At 39.1% G+C, this 15,715-nt stretch overlaps 1 protein-coding gene across 1 annotated transcript in view; it reads left to right on the top strand.

Moving 5' to 3' along the window:
* Nucleotides 1–15,715, top strand: part of EYS (eyes shut homolog) — a 1,118,553-nt gene that overhangs the window by 798,281 nt on the left and 304,557 nt on the right. Inside the window, exon 35 of the mRNA XM_074861787.1 lies at nucleotides 840–990. Coding sequence (XP_074717888.1) covers nucleotides 840–990 — 151 coding nt within the window. The remainder of the gene's footprint in view (nucleotides 1–839; nucleotides 991–15,715) is intronic.

Genomic DNA, 15,715 nt, shown 5'->3' with positions numbered 1-15,715 from the left:
GGCACTTGAATATTTTTAAACATACAGATGACTGAGTTCTGATTTGTTTTGTGTGCAGGGAGAAGGACTGGCTGAAAGAAATTCCTACGTGAGAGTCTCTTGTTTAGTTTTGGTATTTCTTCACTGTGCTTTCTTTCATGAAGACAAAGTGCTTGCTGCCAGTTAGTTATTGTAATGTAAATGAGCTTTGCATCATTAAAAAGAAAAATTGAAGAAAACCAAGTTGTTTACTTTGCATCTTCAGTTTATTGCTAACAATTTATGCATGCTGTTAAGAGCAACACTGTTAAGAGGGTGTGTGGACAGGGGGAGGGAAAGGGAATGTATTAATTTCAGGGACTAGTATTACTGCCTTCAGTTTTAGTAATGATGCTTTTGAAGATAAGTATTACAGATTATAGTACATCTACACTGTCTAAGATGCAGTTTATTTTAAATTGCTTTTTTGGGTTATCTTTTTTTGTGATGTAAAAGAAGGATATTTAAAATATTTGAGGTCAATAGATGTCTTTTTTCCAAATTACAAAGCCTTCTTGTTATTGTTATAAATTGTCTAACTTTTTTATTCAGCCATTATTATATGCTTTGGCTTTTTTAGCAATTGCACTGCTCAGATTTACAATATAGCTTCATTTTAATGGAAATTCAAACCCCAAAGACATGCCAACTTACAGCTTGTTAAACAGCTTCTTTTATGTTTATGGTCTTTAATATAAAAACAGCTATTTACTTGATTTCCTTTCCTCTTTGGTTTAGTAACAGCCTAATTAATTTGTCAGATAGACTGTAATGTAAACTATATATGGTGGTAAAATGAGCCTATTTCTAAATTTATGTAGGCAAGGCATGGTACCATGTGAAGCAGAAATGTCAGTCCTGGGGATATCTGCAAAGACAAGAATACCTAGAAATTTCTGGTCCAGTTCACACTGGCTTGAAACAGGATCCATATTTGTTGGTGGTTTGCCTCATCATTATGCAATAAAACAGGTATTTTTTTAATTATTATTTATTTTTATTTAAGATGTTTGATATTTTCGGGAGTGGCATATTGAATAAGATATAACTGCAGAGATATAAACTATGCAAAAAATAAAAATTACTTACAGATTTTTGAGGATTACACCTAAGAGATGAGTATGGTCCTTTGCAGAGTTTTGCTGGTGTGTAGAACTTTGGTGAATGAAGTGAACAGATACAGCATTCTGGCCTAACGTTATTATGATCTGTAATCCTGTTTGCCTTGAGTATGCAGAGTTAAGTAGCAAATATGATCAAATTTAGAGGGCGTACCTGTTACCTCTTGCTAGTTCTATGAAGATGTGAAAAGTATAAGTGCACTGGGTTCCATAATGAAAAAGGCTCTCTGCTTGCATCCTGTGCTGGCACAGATCACTGTGTGTAAAAATGAACCAAGCAAGAGAGAGTTAACCTGTGGAACTGCATTAATGAATGAGAGGTATGTTATAGGAGCTTGAATTTGTGGGGCTCTGTATGAAGCTAGGGTAACAGCACATGCAGGGGTGAGAAGTAATATGCAATAGGGCTAGCACAGAGCTAGTGAAGAAGAGTATACGCAGGGTCATGCAGATTGGTGAGAAGTGGATCATTACTGAATTGTTATGGAGGAAATTGAGGTAGAGTAGTCACAATAACAGATACCCAGCCCCTGTAATTCATTTGAGGCTTCACCATACACCCAGGGGACGCTCAGTCCAGCTCCTGGTAGTGTGGCCTCTGTGCAAAGCAGTTCCCAGATGGCTCAGCCTTCTACATCTTGTCAGGTGTCTGAGTATGGAGTGCCCCTCTGCACCCAAGGGCCTATTGCCATAACTATGTACAAATTTTTTAAATTAAATTGTGGCATAAGGTGCCAGTGGCCTTGCAAGTCACATAGCTCCAAATTAATCTCTGACTTTTCCCTCATCTAAAACCAACCAGTGTTGCTACCTGAATTATTTCACCCTCTAGTCTCATGTCCCAAATGTGTTGACAGAATGTAAAGCTGTTTATCATTACATAACAAAGATTATCTGTAAGTCTTTATTTATTTTCCACACATAGTGGAATGAACTAAACTGTTAACGCTGGGTTGGTGTAGTCCAGGTCTCAATTATCTGAGCAGTGATCTTTGGATAAGTGTCATCCCACAACTGTGACAAAGTTAATCTGCAGGTTTTTTTGTTTTCCCAGTGCACAGCAGAATCATATAGTCAGAGCTGGACATCCAGATTAATTTTCTAAGGCACACTTAAGGCTAGATTTCACACTGTGACAATTGTTTTAACCTTTTTATTTCTGCTCTGTTCTTCGGTAAGTGAAGGTCATCTTATCATAAGGCAAATACATTCATTTCCAGCAAAGACATGGTTTTGATGCTTTTATTTTAATGCAGCATTTCTCGATTGCTTTCACCTTATAATAAATTGTACAGTAACCAATGAAGTGACAATACTGTTGAAAACCAGCTTAAAAGTTCTTGTGAGTAGGTGTTTTTAGGGTTGCAAAGTACTCAGCCAAAAGTATACTTCTAAATATCATATACTGGCATTAAAAGAACACATCAAATTGTATTTGTAGTTATATAACTTTTCCTTTAATTCAAGCGTTCATATGAAAACTATCCATTCATCTGGAATATTTTATCCTATTAGTTGCATATAAAACTTTATTTACTATAGAAATGTATCTTCAAGAAATTTTCTATACTAATAAGATAAAAAAATTACATTTTCAATGTTTAAATGACCTGTCTTCTAGAAGCTAAAATAAAATGTTTTGGGGGATCCCCCACATAATTTATAGTGAAGGCTTAGAGAAGTTCAATCCGTGGAGTGTATTTAGGAGTAGGTAAAAAAGCAATTTGTTTGAGGGTTATACATAATAATGTGTATGTGAGAAGGAAGTTTGAGATGGTAAATAGCTTCTCACTAGCTAAAGGCAAAATAAAATCCAGAAAAATAGGTTTATCTTACATAAGTTAAAATAGTGATAAAACACAATGGCTTAAAGGTAATTTACTGCTAAAACATTTTGCCTATATATTTCTTGGATTGTCATATCAAGATGGGCTTGCTTTCTTTAAGGATATTGCAGTTCAATAGATTACTCTGTTCTTAATTCAGGTTTAACAGGTGAAATGTTATGGTCCATGCTTGTTATTTAGATGTGATAGGTGTGGGACGTGTGCAAGTGCTCAAGCTGGTGATACTTAACCTCTATTAGTACTTGGAAAGCATATGTTCATATAACTTCCCTGAAAGGTAAAAATATATCCTCGATACTCAGTTGCCTCTCTAGTTTCCATGAAGCTTTTTTGCAGTTCGTTGCTTTCTGTTTGAGATTACCTCAGCCTTTTATTTCACTTCATCTTCTTTGCTCCTTTGTGATTTTTGTGTTCATTTTGATCTTAGTGTCTCATCTTGCTTAATTTTTACTTTTTTGTAGCTTTAGACAAGTTTAATTTTCCTTGGCTTTTCTATCAAAGTCTGTTGGCTATAAGCCACATACAGTCTATAAAGGCTATATTTTTCCTTTTTGTCAGGGAATGGAGAACTGTCTATCCAAGTTCTCTTTACGTGGGCTTTTCAATCCCAGCAGTAGGAAGCCACTCCAGGAAGTTTCTTTCTCATTAGATTTGACCCAGGCAGTCAGGCTTTTATTGTAAAATCTTCACCATCCCTGAAACAGAAAAGGTCTGTTTCTGACCTTCATCCTGCAGTTTTCTTCAAGGGAGATTTCTGCTCCAGCTGAGACTCAGCTTTTTCTGGTAAATGCTCTGATCGTTCTTGGAGTCAAGTCTGATAATGACCCTTGTGATATCCATAGTATCTGCCTAATAATACATTGTCTTGTTTTAGATGAGCTCCTTCTCTCACTGGAGTAGTTTGCTCTGCTGTTGGCTCTCCTACCTTCCAATATTGTGGAAGTTGTAGAGAGCACTGACTTCAGACCCTAGACTGCTTCAGCTTCTGTCTAACAGGAACTGCTACCTGTCAGTGACAGAAACTGTTGACACAGGAGTTCTGTATTACTGGAATTGGCTCAGCTACACTATTAATTTCCAGTCTAGATTCCTCTTCCTTTCTTTATCAGTGAAGTTTAATATGATCTGTGAAGCCCTCAGGTTAAAATATTGTGTCCTCTGAGGATTTCCTGTACTACAATTTCCTAATCAGCTCTCAAGTGTCCATGCATTTTTTCCACATATTTATTTTTTGTCTGTATGTTTATTATTTGGTATTGCTTAGAGTCAGAGTGCCCTCAACATGTAAGGCAAGGTACGACAATTACTCTCTGCCTTTCAGTCTCAAAGAGTTGAATCTTCTCCAAAAATGAGGGGAATTACCTCCCTGTCCTGACTGCTTTCCCTTTTGTTCTTTAATGCCATTCTGTATATGTGGTTCTATAACGGGTAGACTTTGACTTTTTTTTAAGGAAGAGAATTGTTTCAGTCTTCCTCATTAGGAAACCATAGGGTCTTTCAGGCCTTATTAAGGGAAATTACTGTTTCTCTGTATGTACTTATTGAGGTGTTTTGAGTCTGTTCTGAACCTGACTGGCATTCTGCCTATTATACACCATTTTGACCAAAAATAGCAATAAGCAAAGTCATAGTAGTTCTAGACTGGAAGGCTTCATAAGCACCAACTACATATGTTTCCACTGGCCAGGCTATTTCATGTTTCTAGCACGCTATCAACAGAAGTTTGAATTTCCTTCCTAGTCACCCTCTACTAATTTCCCTGGTTGCTGTCACAGCTTGGGAAGACACTTCAGGAGAACAGATTACAGCCTTACCCTCAATGCAGTGATACATTTAAATGAACATCTGGGGAAATAATGTCATAATAGATTTCTTCACCAATCAGTAGCCTCAGATCTTTCAGATCTCTGTGCCTAGTCATTGGTGGGGAGAAACACTACCAACAGTAGAGCAAGATAAAGTTATGGACTACTTGAGTAAACCAAACATATAAAGTATCATGGGGCCAGATGGGATGCATACAAGCATATGCCACTGGATAATTTTATCACAAGGCAACTCTCTATCACCTCTAAATCAGAGGAGGTTCCTTATGATTGGAAAAAGACAAATGTGATGTCATGTTCTTCTTCAAAAAGATCAGGGAGGAAGATCTGGGGAACCATGAGCTGGTTAGGCCAGTGGCACAACTCAGTTCCTGAGACAACTGTAGAAACAAATGAGGGACAAGCAGGTCCTTGTGAACAACCAGCATGGATTTACCAATGGGAAACTCTGCCTGACCAGTATGATTACCTTCCATGTTGAGACGACTGGCTTTGTGGACAAAGTGGATATTCCTTATGTTTTTTCCCAGACTCAATGTCACACCCAACTCCTCTCTCTCCTTGCCCCAAACAGCACAGGGGGATAGGGAATGGGGGTTGTGGTCAGTCCATAACAGCTCATCTCTGCCACTCCTTCCTCATACACATCTACAGTTCTCTGATGTTGTGTACCCACAGGACAAAGATAGAAAATTTGCCTGGGCAGGAATTCTGAAGGATCTGAAGACATGGGTAGAAAACAAGATAACAGATACACACACTGAAACATCTTGGACAAATTCATCCAAGTTCAAGCACTGCAAACTGTTTCATGCACAGCAGGAAATTGTTTTTATGACTCTGCAAACTGTCCTTTTCAAAGTTTAGTGGATTCATCTGACAGTGTAGGAAGGCAGAGCTCAACAGTAAAGAGGAAAACTAAACCATAAATAGCTGACTGGCAGACATCTTGTCCTGATGTCTCTACACAGCGAAAAAACTCCAATTCTGTGACAGCTTTGTTTATTACTTATTTTTAAACCATATCCTATTTCTTCATTAAAGAATGTGACATGCATACTTCAGACTTGTCATATCTAAGAAACAGGTAAATGGCAAAATCAGTTAAACAGTTAAATAATGTCATCTTTTTCAAATATTGGGTTTTTAAAGCTGTTTACGATAACTGTTTTCTAAGACTTGAAAAACAACAGGGGAATAGAAACCAAATTACACACAGAAAAAAGACATTTTAAATTAGATATTGAAAAAAAGAATGTATTATTTCTGAAATCTCAAGACATGTTTCAGAATAATTAATTTCATGCTAGCTTTAGTTTCATTAATTGTTTACAACAGCTTGTTCCTCTGCAGAGAAGATTGATACACTCAAAGGGAAATTAAAGATTGTTTTCAAATACCTACAACAACAGTTGATTGCAATAATAGTGTTATTCCTGCTTCTATAATTGCTCCAATAATTTATATTTCTAGACTTAATAGTATTTTAGTATTGAGAATGTGAAATGTCATTATATCTTCACATTCCTTTTAAACATAAGCAGTTCTCTATAATTAAACTTTGCAAATATTCAGTCAGGGAAGTTTCAGAAGGAAAGGAAGCTTATGTACCAGGAGAACAAACTTTGAAATAAAGTAAAGATAAAAGATTAAGTGGAAAGTATGCAAATATATATGTGGGCATTGGTATCCTCATGTTACCAATGGGGAAAGAGCAACGGATAATTGAATGATATGCTTGGGGTCATAGTGCGTTAGTGTTGTAACTAAGATGAAACAGAAATCATTACACATCTAAAGTCTCTCAGACTACTAGCACTGGGTGAACCTTTTTTGCAGTGGAACATATTTTAAATACATATCTACAAAATATGCTCTTCATATTTAAGAAAACATATAGTTTTCTTATGAAAAAGTGTGATATCACAATCAAATAATGCTATGAAACTGCACAATAAGTCTCAGAATATTCTCAGGCATTATCATATGTAGATAAAAATGTTTTAAACATTTTAATAAATGATTACTAAACCATACAAAACTACATTCTTTCTGTTGCAGTTACTGTTTAATTCCAGCCAGCAACTAAGCACCACGCAGCCACAGAATAGAAAAAAAGTAAAATTTGTGGGCTGAGATAAGAACGGTTTGATAACTAAAATAAAATACAATAATAACAATAAAATATAAGAATATCAATAATAATTATTATAATTTTGATTGTAATGAAAAGGAATATAACAAAAAGAGAGAGAAGTAAAACCCAAGAAAAGACAGGTGATGCACAATGCAATTACTCACCACCCACTGACCAATGCCCAAGCAGCGATCCGACCCTCCCAGACAACTCCCCCCAGTTTATATACTGAGCATGATGTTCTACAGTATGGAATATCCCTTTGACTAGTTCGGGTCAGCTGTCCTGGCCATGCTCCCTCCCAGCTTCTTGTGTACTCGCTTGCTGGCAGAGCATGGGAAACTGAAAAATCCTTAACTTAGGATAAGCGCTAATTAACAACTAAAACATCAGTGTGTTATCAACATTATTCTCACACTGAATCCAAACCACAGCACTGTAACAGCTACTAGGAAGAAAATTAACTTGATTCAAGCCAAAATCAGGACAGTTACTCATCCACCAAATTCAATGACATTGAGTGAAGAAATAGACAATGTAGAACAGGTGTCACAGAATACAGAAATAGGCCCTTAATTGGGAATGATCGGAAAACAGTGTGCTGTATGTTACAGCTGCTGTGCTTCCATAGACCAAAGCAACAGTAATCCCTCTCTAACTGTCTAGTTAGATATAGTTTATGATCCGTTTCCCTTGCCAGAGCATTGCAAAGCAGTAGGAGAATTTAGTACAATCTGTGCACAGTGTTCAGGTTTGATTATCTGGCATTCACCTTATTGGATAAAGGTGCAGAATGGGGCTCTGACAGTAACTTTCACATAATAATTTATAATAATATTTTATTTACATGATGTTTTAACATCCTGCTACAGTAGTCATCAGCTGTGAGCAAACTGAAGTAGTCCAGCCCCCCTGTGCTGCAGTGTTCAGCTTGAGAAGATTCCTGGAGAAGCCAGCAAGGAAAGCACATGGAATCTTTCATAGGATTCCAAAGCATACTAGACAGTCACACAGCTGCAACTGTTTGCTACAGTGATATAAGAAGGAGTAGGTAGTTTGAAACTTTAGAGGGGGCAGTTCTTGAAACTCCACATTTTTCCTGTTGGTTCACAGCACATCTGAAATTGTCACACTTAATTATTAAGAATCATGTGATTTGTAAAACCATTTTATTTTGACAGAATTTTGACATACTGATTGCCAGTCAAATTGCCCAATCTGTTCATAGAGTCCTCTAAGTCTAAAAAAACCTGCTTCAGTTTTCTTAATTTTTTTTGTCAGTGCATACAATGAGACCTGTAGACTGGTTATAGTTTTTTCATTAGATCATAAATGAACTTGGCAATTGTTCAAAGAGTATTTCTTATTTGATATAATTTATAACATCATCTGCTCCATGAGTTTAAGCTGTAGCTCAGAATAGACTAAGTGGGAGCTAGTTGCCAGGCATTATTCTTCACTCAAGGTACAGTGGAATATATATGCTTAGCTTTAGTCACTATGCACTTGAGTTTGAGGTTCTGTTGTGATACAGAAAATGAAAGCGAACAGTGTTGACTCTTCTACCCATCTTCATGTGGTTGCAGGGCTACATTGTGGAAACTGAGTTGTTCCTGTTTGTATCGATTCCAGTGCCTGCATTTTTCAAAAATGGGATGAAAATATTTGTCCTTTTATTTATGCCACTCCCTCTTAATTTGACTTTCCTTACACACATTATATGTCTTCTAAGTCTGCTCTGTTTCAGGTTTGTGATTACAGTATTCAGAAAAGCTTTAGCAGAGTGTTTGTTGGTTTGAAATACATTGTACATCCTGAAGAGTGTCTGATTTCTTCTTGGATCTTGACATGACAGCCTTAGATCCTGACAAGTATATTCTTTCTAATGTCCTATTTAGGATATGCTCTGGATCTGTCTTTGTATCACCTGAATGCTTATTCTTCCTCAAGGTATTTTATATATTTATGTGCTTTCATAAATAGACAGATAAAGATTAAATAGATATTTGTCACATCACCAAAAATATATCTTCTACATGTCATTCATTTTTTATTGACTGCTGTCACATTCACTGCTGCTCATTCTTCTTTAGATTGAGAAATCGTGGTCTACATGCTTTATTCTTATATGATTAATCATTTCCCTGAAATCACGGGTCCTGTCTCTCAAGTGAAGAGATAATTCTGCAATCTTCTGCAGGGAGCCACTGTTCTGACTGTTCTGAATTTCACCTCAGTACTTCATACATTCGCAGATAATTTGTGAATGTGTTTAACAGCACAGGATTCTGTTGGCAGTACGTGTGACAGCTAATCAGTGTGAAAACTTACCTAGTATTTGTAATTTTTGTTTCCTTTCTTTTAACCAGTTTACTAACCCAAAAGGAGACCTTCCTGTATCTCCCATGACTATTAATTATCTTTAAAAACTTTTGGTGCGGACTGATGTAAAAATATTTTTGGAAATTCAATTAGCTATGTTATTCAATGATCCTCTTGTATAGGACTATTAATGTATTCAGGGAATTTTAATAGTTGAGGAAGCATAACTTACTTTTACAAAATTTTACACTGATTCTTTATATCATATTGTTCTGTGGTTTTGCTACTTACATTCTTTATTACAACTTTTAGGAAATTGCCTCTGAATATAGATTTGCTGGGGTTTCATTTGCTTCAATTGTTTTGGCCTTTCATTTTCCCTTTTAAAAAACTGGTATCATATTTGCCACTTTCCTGTATTTTGGTACCAAACATGATTTAAGTGAAAAGTTACCTACCATCTTTGAACACTTCCATGATTCCTACTTTTCATATTATAGGAAGTTTTGATGGGTACTGGAACAAGCACCCCAGGGATCTGGTAGAGTCCCCATCACTGTCAGTTTTCAATATCCAATTGGGCAGAGTACTAGATAATCTCATCTAAGCTCCCTTTCCCATGAAATGTTGGACCAGATGATCTTTCAAGGTCCCTTCCAACCTGGGCTGTTCTATGACTCTATGGATCTATTAGTATTTTTTTCTGCCTAGAATAAATTCTATCCCAGAATCTTTTGAATATGCATAGCTGTAGCTTTAATTTACCAGATATGTTCTTTTTACACCCTCCACCCTTGTTTATTCTGTTATTTTGTCATTCAAGATGCTTTTTTTCTTAAGTCATGCTTGATTTTTTTTTTTTTTTTTTTTTTTTTTTTTGCTAGAGCGTACATGGTTATCTGAACTCTGTGGAAGCTTTTTTTCTCTAACTTGCAAGCATTTTACCCATTAGTTTTTCTGTTTATTTTTATCCTTACTAATTTTGTCCTGTTGCAGTTAAACTATTTTTGGTGGATTCTTAAAGGGTGTTTTGCTCCCAGAAGAACACTGAAGTTGAGTATATTATAGTTGGTGGTTTTAAATGCTGGGGGGGGGGGGGGGGTGGTGGTGTAGTATTATTATTATATATTGAAACATATCCCATGCCTAGCTTAATGCAAAAACAAGGGTTATTTCTCTTGGGATTTCTCTAATGGTTCAAAAAAACCATTATTTACAACATCTAAAAAGGTAGTCCCTGCATCATATCTTGTCATGATTTCTTACCAGATTGCTTGGGAGTAATTAAGCTCTCCTATTGCTGTGTTTTCTGCCTTACCCTTTCTAACCTGTTTGTGTATATAACAAGCACTATCATCATCTTGGTTACGTGATATACAATGTAGCTCTAATTTTGTATTTTTCTTTCTGCATGAAATTTCTGTGCAAAAGGACTTGTGCTGGTTTGTATATATTTATTTGACTACTTTATTTATATTGCCTTTTTTTCTGTTGTAGCCTCCACCTTACATGATTTTAATCTTGCATCATAATATTCCAGTGTTTCTTTTTCTGCCATCAAGATGTTTATTATATTCTTATTGTTTGACTGCTTCTTTTTCTTTTTAGAAATCAGATGGTTTTCCAGAGGGAAAAACATCTTGTCTTTTGAAAAGAAACAATGGCTCAGTGGTTTGACAGAAAGGGAGTTGTATTTAAAAGCACACAAATTGTTCATATTATATTTTCTTTGTAACATATTTATCTAGCTTAGTTGTATCATGTATATTTTGAATGTGAATTTTAGATATTTTGCAGCAAGTTCTGGATGTATACAATGCTTCCACATTGGGGTTCTTCGTTACTAGTGTGCCAGTAGCCCTTACCATCTAAGAGTGTGATCTTGCTAGGTCTTCGAGGCTAAACAATACCAAGAAGTGATACCATCAAGGAAAATCTAAGATGTTCCTGTAATACTGTATTACTTGCTTGTGTTCTTCCTTTCAAGTCAATCTGTGTTGTAAAGTCTGCAGATGACGATCTTGGATATTGCAGTATCTGAGATACCAACTTAAAGAAAAGAAGTATGTGCAGAGAGCATTGTAGTGAATAGCACCACATTCTATTTTTATTTTTTTCTAATTACATTAATCAGTATGCTTATAGGTATATTATTGATTTGTTGATGTTTTTTATTACATCTGAATATGCTCGTGTAAGTGTTTTGGAGAACTTATTATTGATTTATCTGCTTGAAATAAGCTTGAATTCTTCCTGGAGATCAGTATTAGTAATGGATGATCCTTAAAGGTAAAAAAAAGAATATCCCAGCTCATGCAGAAGTTTTGGATTCTGCTAGTGTCATGGTTTGAACTCAACCAGTAGCCAATCACCACGTGGCCAGTTGTTTACTTCTCCCCCCACCAGTGAAATACGGGAGGGACAAAAAAAAAAAAAAAAAAATTGTAGGTTGAATAAAAAGAAATGTAGTAGTAGTAACAAAACAACAGTAACAATAGTAAGTCCAAATGAGTGAAATACAACGCAGTGGCTCACCGACTGGCGACTGGTGCGCAGCCTGCCCCCCTAAAAGTGATCCCGACCACACCAGATATCCCATTGCTGACCAGGAAACCAAAACCCAAACGGAAAACGAGAGAGCACGCATCCCCTTATATACTGAGCATGACGTCACATGATATGGAATACTCCAATGACTGATTTGAGCCCAGCCCTCTAGCTGTGCTCCCTCTCAGCCCAATGAAAGTTAACTCTATCCTGGCCAAAACCAGGACAGCTAGTTATAATAAAATCTAAAACTAGACTATATTAATCAAAATGTGCAATAAATCTTTTTAGTATGCCTAATAAATTCCAAATTTATAATATTGAAAATACAGAATGGAAGACATAAAAGTAAGTATAAAGGCCCCTCAATTCTTTTTATTCAGTTATTAGTACAATTTTCTGAATACTTCTCAATAATTTTATATTGAAAAGTTCATAATAATTTGGGTGATTTTACTAGTTAAAGAACACAGAATCATAGAATGGTTTGAGTTGGAAGGGACCTTAAAGATCATCTAGTTCCAACCCCCCGGCCATGGGCAGGGACACCTTCCACTAGACCAGGTTGCTGAAACCCCCATCCAACCTGGCCTGGAACACTTCCAGGGAGGGGCCATCCACAGCTTCTCTGGGCAACCTGTTCTAGTGTCTCGCCACCCTCACAGTGAGGAATTTCTTCCTTATATCTAATCTAAATCTTTACTTTTTCAGCTGAAAACCATTACCTATTTTCCTGTCACTACACTCCCTGATAGAGTCCTGCCCCATCTTTCCTGTAGGCCCACTTTAGGTACTCAAAGGCCGCTATAAGTTCTCCTTGGACCCTTCTCTTCTCTAAGCTGAACAACCCCAACTCTCTCAGCCTGTCCTCATAAGGGAGATACTCCAGCCCCCTGATCATTTTTGTGGCCTCCTCTGGACCCACTTGAGCAGGCCCATGTCCTTCTTATGTTGGGACCCCCAGTGCTGAACACGATACTCCAGGTGGGGTCTCACAAGAGCAGAGTAGAGAGGGAGAATTGCCTCCCTCTACCTGCTAGCTACACTTGCAACCCCATCCCCAGCTTTCCTGCACCACTGAGAGCAGGAAGCTATCAGGAGCAAAGCTGAGTCTGGGAAGAAGGGAGGAGTGGGGGAAGATGTTTTTAAGATGTGGTTGTGTTTCTTACTGTTTGATTGGCAAATTAGTGGTGGTAGTGATGCTGCTCAAATTGAATTGCTGTTCTTTTTCTTCCCCAATCAAATCTGACTTTTGCCCCTGATCATAATTAGTGAGTCATCCCTCCCAGTGTTTGTATAGATCTCCAAGCCTTTTGTTTTATTTTCTCCTCATCATCCCTGAGGGAGAAGGAGTGATCAAGCAGCTGTATGGTACTCTGTTGCCCTCTGGGCTTAAACCACAAGAGTACCTCAGCCTTCTCCATATCCTGGGTAATCAGGTCTTCCATTTTCTTATGGAGAGGTCCCACATTTTCCCTAGTCTTCCTTTTATCACCAGCATACCTATAGAAACTTTTCTCGTTGCCCTTGACATTCCTGGCCAGATTTAATTCTATCAGGGCTTTGGCCTTTCTCTCCTGATCCCTGGCTGCTAAGACAGTTTCTCTGTATTCCTCCCAGCCTACCCACCCTTGTTTCCACCTCTGTAGCTTCTTTTTTGTGTTTGAGTTTGTCCAGGAACTTCTCATTCATCCATGCAGGACACCTGGCATTCTTACCTGACTTCCTCTTTGATGGGATGCATTGCTCTTGAGCTTGGATGAGGTGATCCTTGAATATTAACCAGCTTTTTTGGGCCCCTCTTCCTTAAAGGGTTTTCTCCCATTCTACTCTGCCAAGTAGATCCCTGAAGGGACCAAAGTGCTTTCCTGAAGTCCAGGGTAGTCAGCTCTCCTCGTTGGCTCCTCTGTCAATTGGAGAAGGAAATTATCATCGATGCATTCCAGGAACCTCCTGGATTGCTTATGCTCTGCTGGGTTGTCCCCCCAACAGATATCAAGGTGGTTGAAGTCCCCCATGAGGACCAGGGCTTGTGAATGTGAGACTGCTCCTATCTGTCTATAGAGGGCCTCATCTGTTCAGTCTTTCTGATCATGCAGCCTGTAGCAGACCCGCACTATAAAGTCACCTCTCCCTGCCCTCCCTTTAATCTTGACCCATAAACTCTTGGTCGACTCCTCATGCATCCCCAGGCAGAGCTCCATGCACTCCAGCTGGTCACTGACATAGAGGGCAACACACCCTCCTTGTCTCCCCTGCCTGTCCTTCCTAAGGAGCCTGTGTCCTTCCATTCCAACACTCCAGTCTTAGGAGCTGTCCCACCACATCTCTGTGATGCCAATAAGATTGTAGCCTTGCAGGCATGTGCACGTCTATCTCTTCTTGTTTATTCCCCATGCTACATGCGTTTGCATAGAGGCATTTAAGTTGGGCCCCTGATGCAGCTGACTTACTGGCTGGAATTCCTTTGCGCTGCTCTTCAGGTGCTCTCCTGCTGACCTGCGATCCCTCTCCAGGCTCTGGGCATCTTTTGCTGGCACTGACATCAAATTGGTAAGAATGGGATTGGTTGATGTTTCCCTCCCCCAGCAGCTTTAGTTTAAAGCCCTCTTCACCAGCTTGGCAAGCGTATGACCAAAAATGCTCTTCCCTTTCTCTGACAGATGGACCCCATGAGCCCCCAGTAGAACAGGTTTCTCAAAGTGAGTCCCATACTCTAGGGACCCCTGGCTGTGGCACCAGTCCTGTAACCATTTGTTGATTCGTCAGTTTCCACTGGCCCTTTAAACCTCTTCCCTTTGACCAGGAGGACTGATGAAAAAACTACCTGAGCTCCAGAGTCCCATATCATCACTCCCAGGCCCATGTAATCCCTCTTGATACTCCTCAGGTTGCTCCTGGCTGTATCACTGGTGCCTATGCAAAACAACAGCAGTGGATAATAGTCAGTGGACTGTATGAATCTTGGTAGTCTCTTAATGACACTCCTGATATGAGCCCCCAGTAAGCAGCACACCTCTTAAAAAGTGCATCAGGTCAGCAGATGGATGTCTCCATACCTCTCAGAAGAGAGTTGCCTACTACTGTTACCTGTCCCCTTTTCTTAGTTGCACTGGTTGTTCTACGGGGAGCAGGTCAGGCTGCCTTGTTAGCTCCAGCATCTCTCCTGATGTGACGGGTCTTTCCTCTTCACTCTGAAGAGCGGTGAGGCAGTTCTGCAAGGGAACCTCAGCCTTCAGGGCAAGTCTCTTCCTCCTGCAGGTCCTTGCCATTGCAAGTTTCCATTCTTCTGCATTATTTTCCCCCCTCTCTCCCTAGTTTGCTAGTGGGGGACTTTTTGGCTATTTGGCCATGGGCTGTGGTGCCACAGCAGACTGCGCTTGGAACCAGCTATCTAACTCCTTCTCAGCCTCCCTGATGCTATGCAGCCTCCTCACTGCCTCCTGCAGCTCAGCCACCTGCTGGAGGAGGTCCTTCACCTGGGCACACCCTTTGCAAGCAGGTCTGCTGCCTGTCCCTGCCACAGGAGAAAGGTCTGTGAACTTCCTGCAGTCTGAGGCCAGCTCTGCAGCCTCTCCCTTCAGCATCTCTGTCTGGGTGGAGGCATTGGCCACCGCTGGGGTAGATGGTGGAGATCTCCATCTGGAGCTGCAGCCTTTGCTCTCAGACGAGTGCCTGCCATCCTGCCCTGAGGGCCAGGTAGGATGTGTGCCCTTGGCCTGTGTAGATGGTCACAGAATGGTACCCAATTACTCGGTTGTGTGGACTTCAACCCTCTCCACTCAGCCAGTGGAATGTTCCTCTTTTGAAGAGATGTCCTCCCTGCACATCCTCCCACGAGAACTGTCGTGCCACACCCTGGCTGATTGAAGATTGCACTTCATATTTTATTAAGAA

This window comes from Strix uralensis, chromosome 3 (assembly GCF_047716275.1).
Source record: "Strix uralensis isolate ZFMK-TIS-50842 chromosome 3, bStrUra1, whole genome shotgun sequence".
Classification (NCBI taxonomy): domain Eukaryota; kingdom Metazoa; phylum Chordata; class Aves; order Strigiformes; family Strigidae; genus Strix; species Strix uralensis.
Note: the sequence above shows the minus strand (reverse complement) of the source record. Positions and strands in the feature narration are given on the sequence as shown.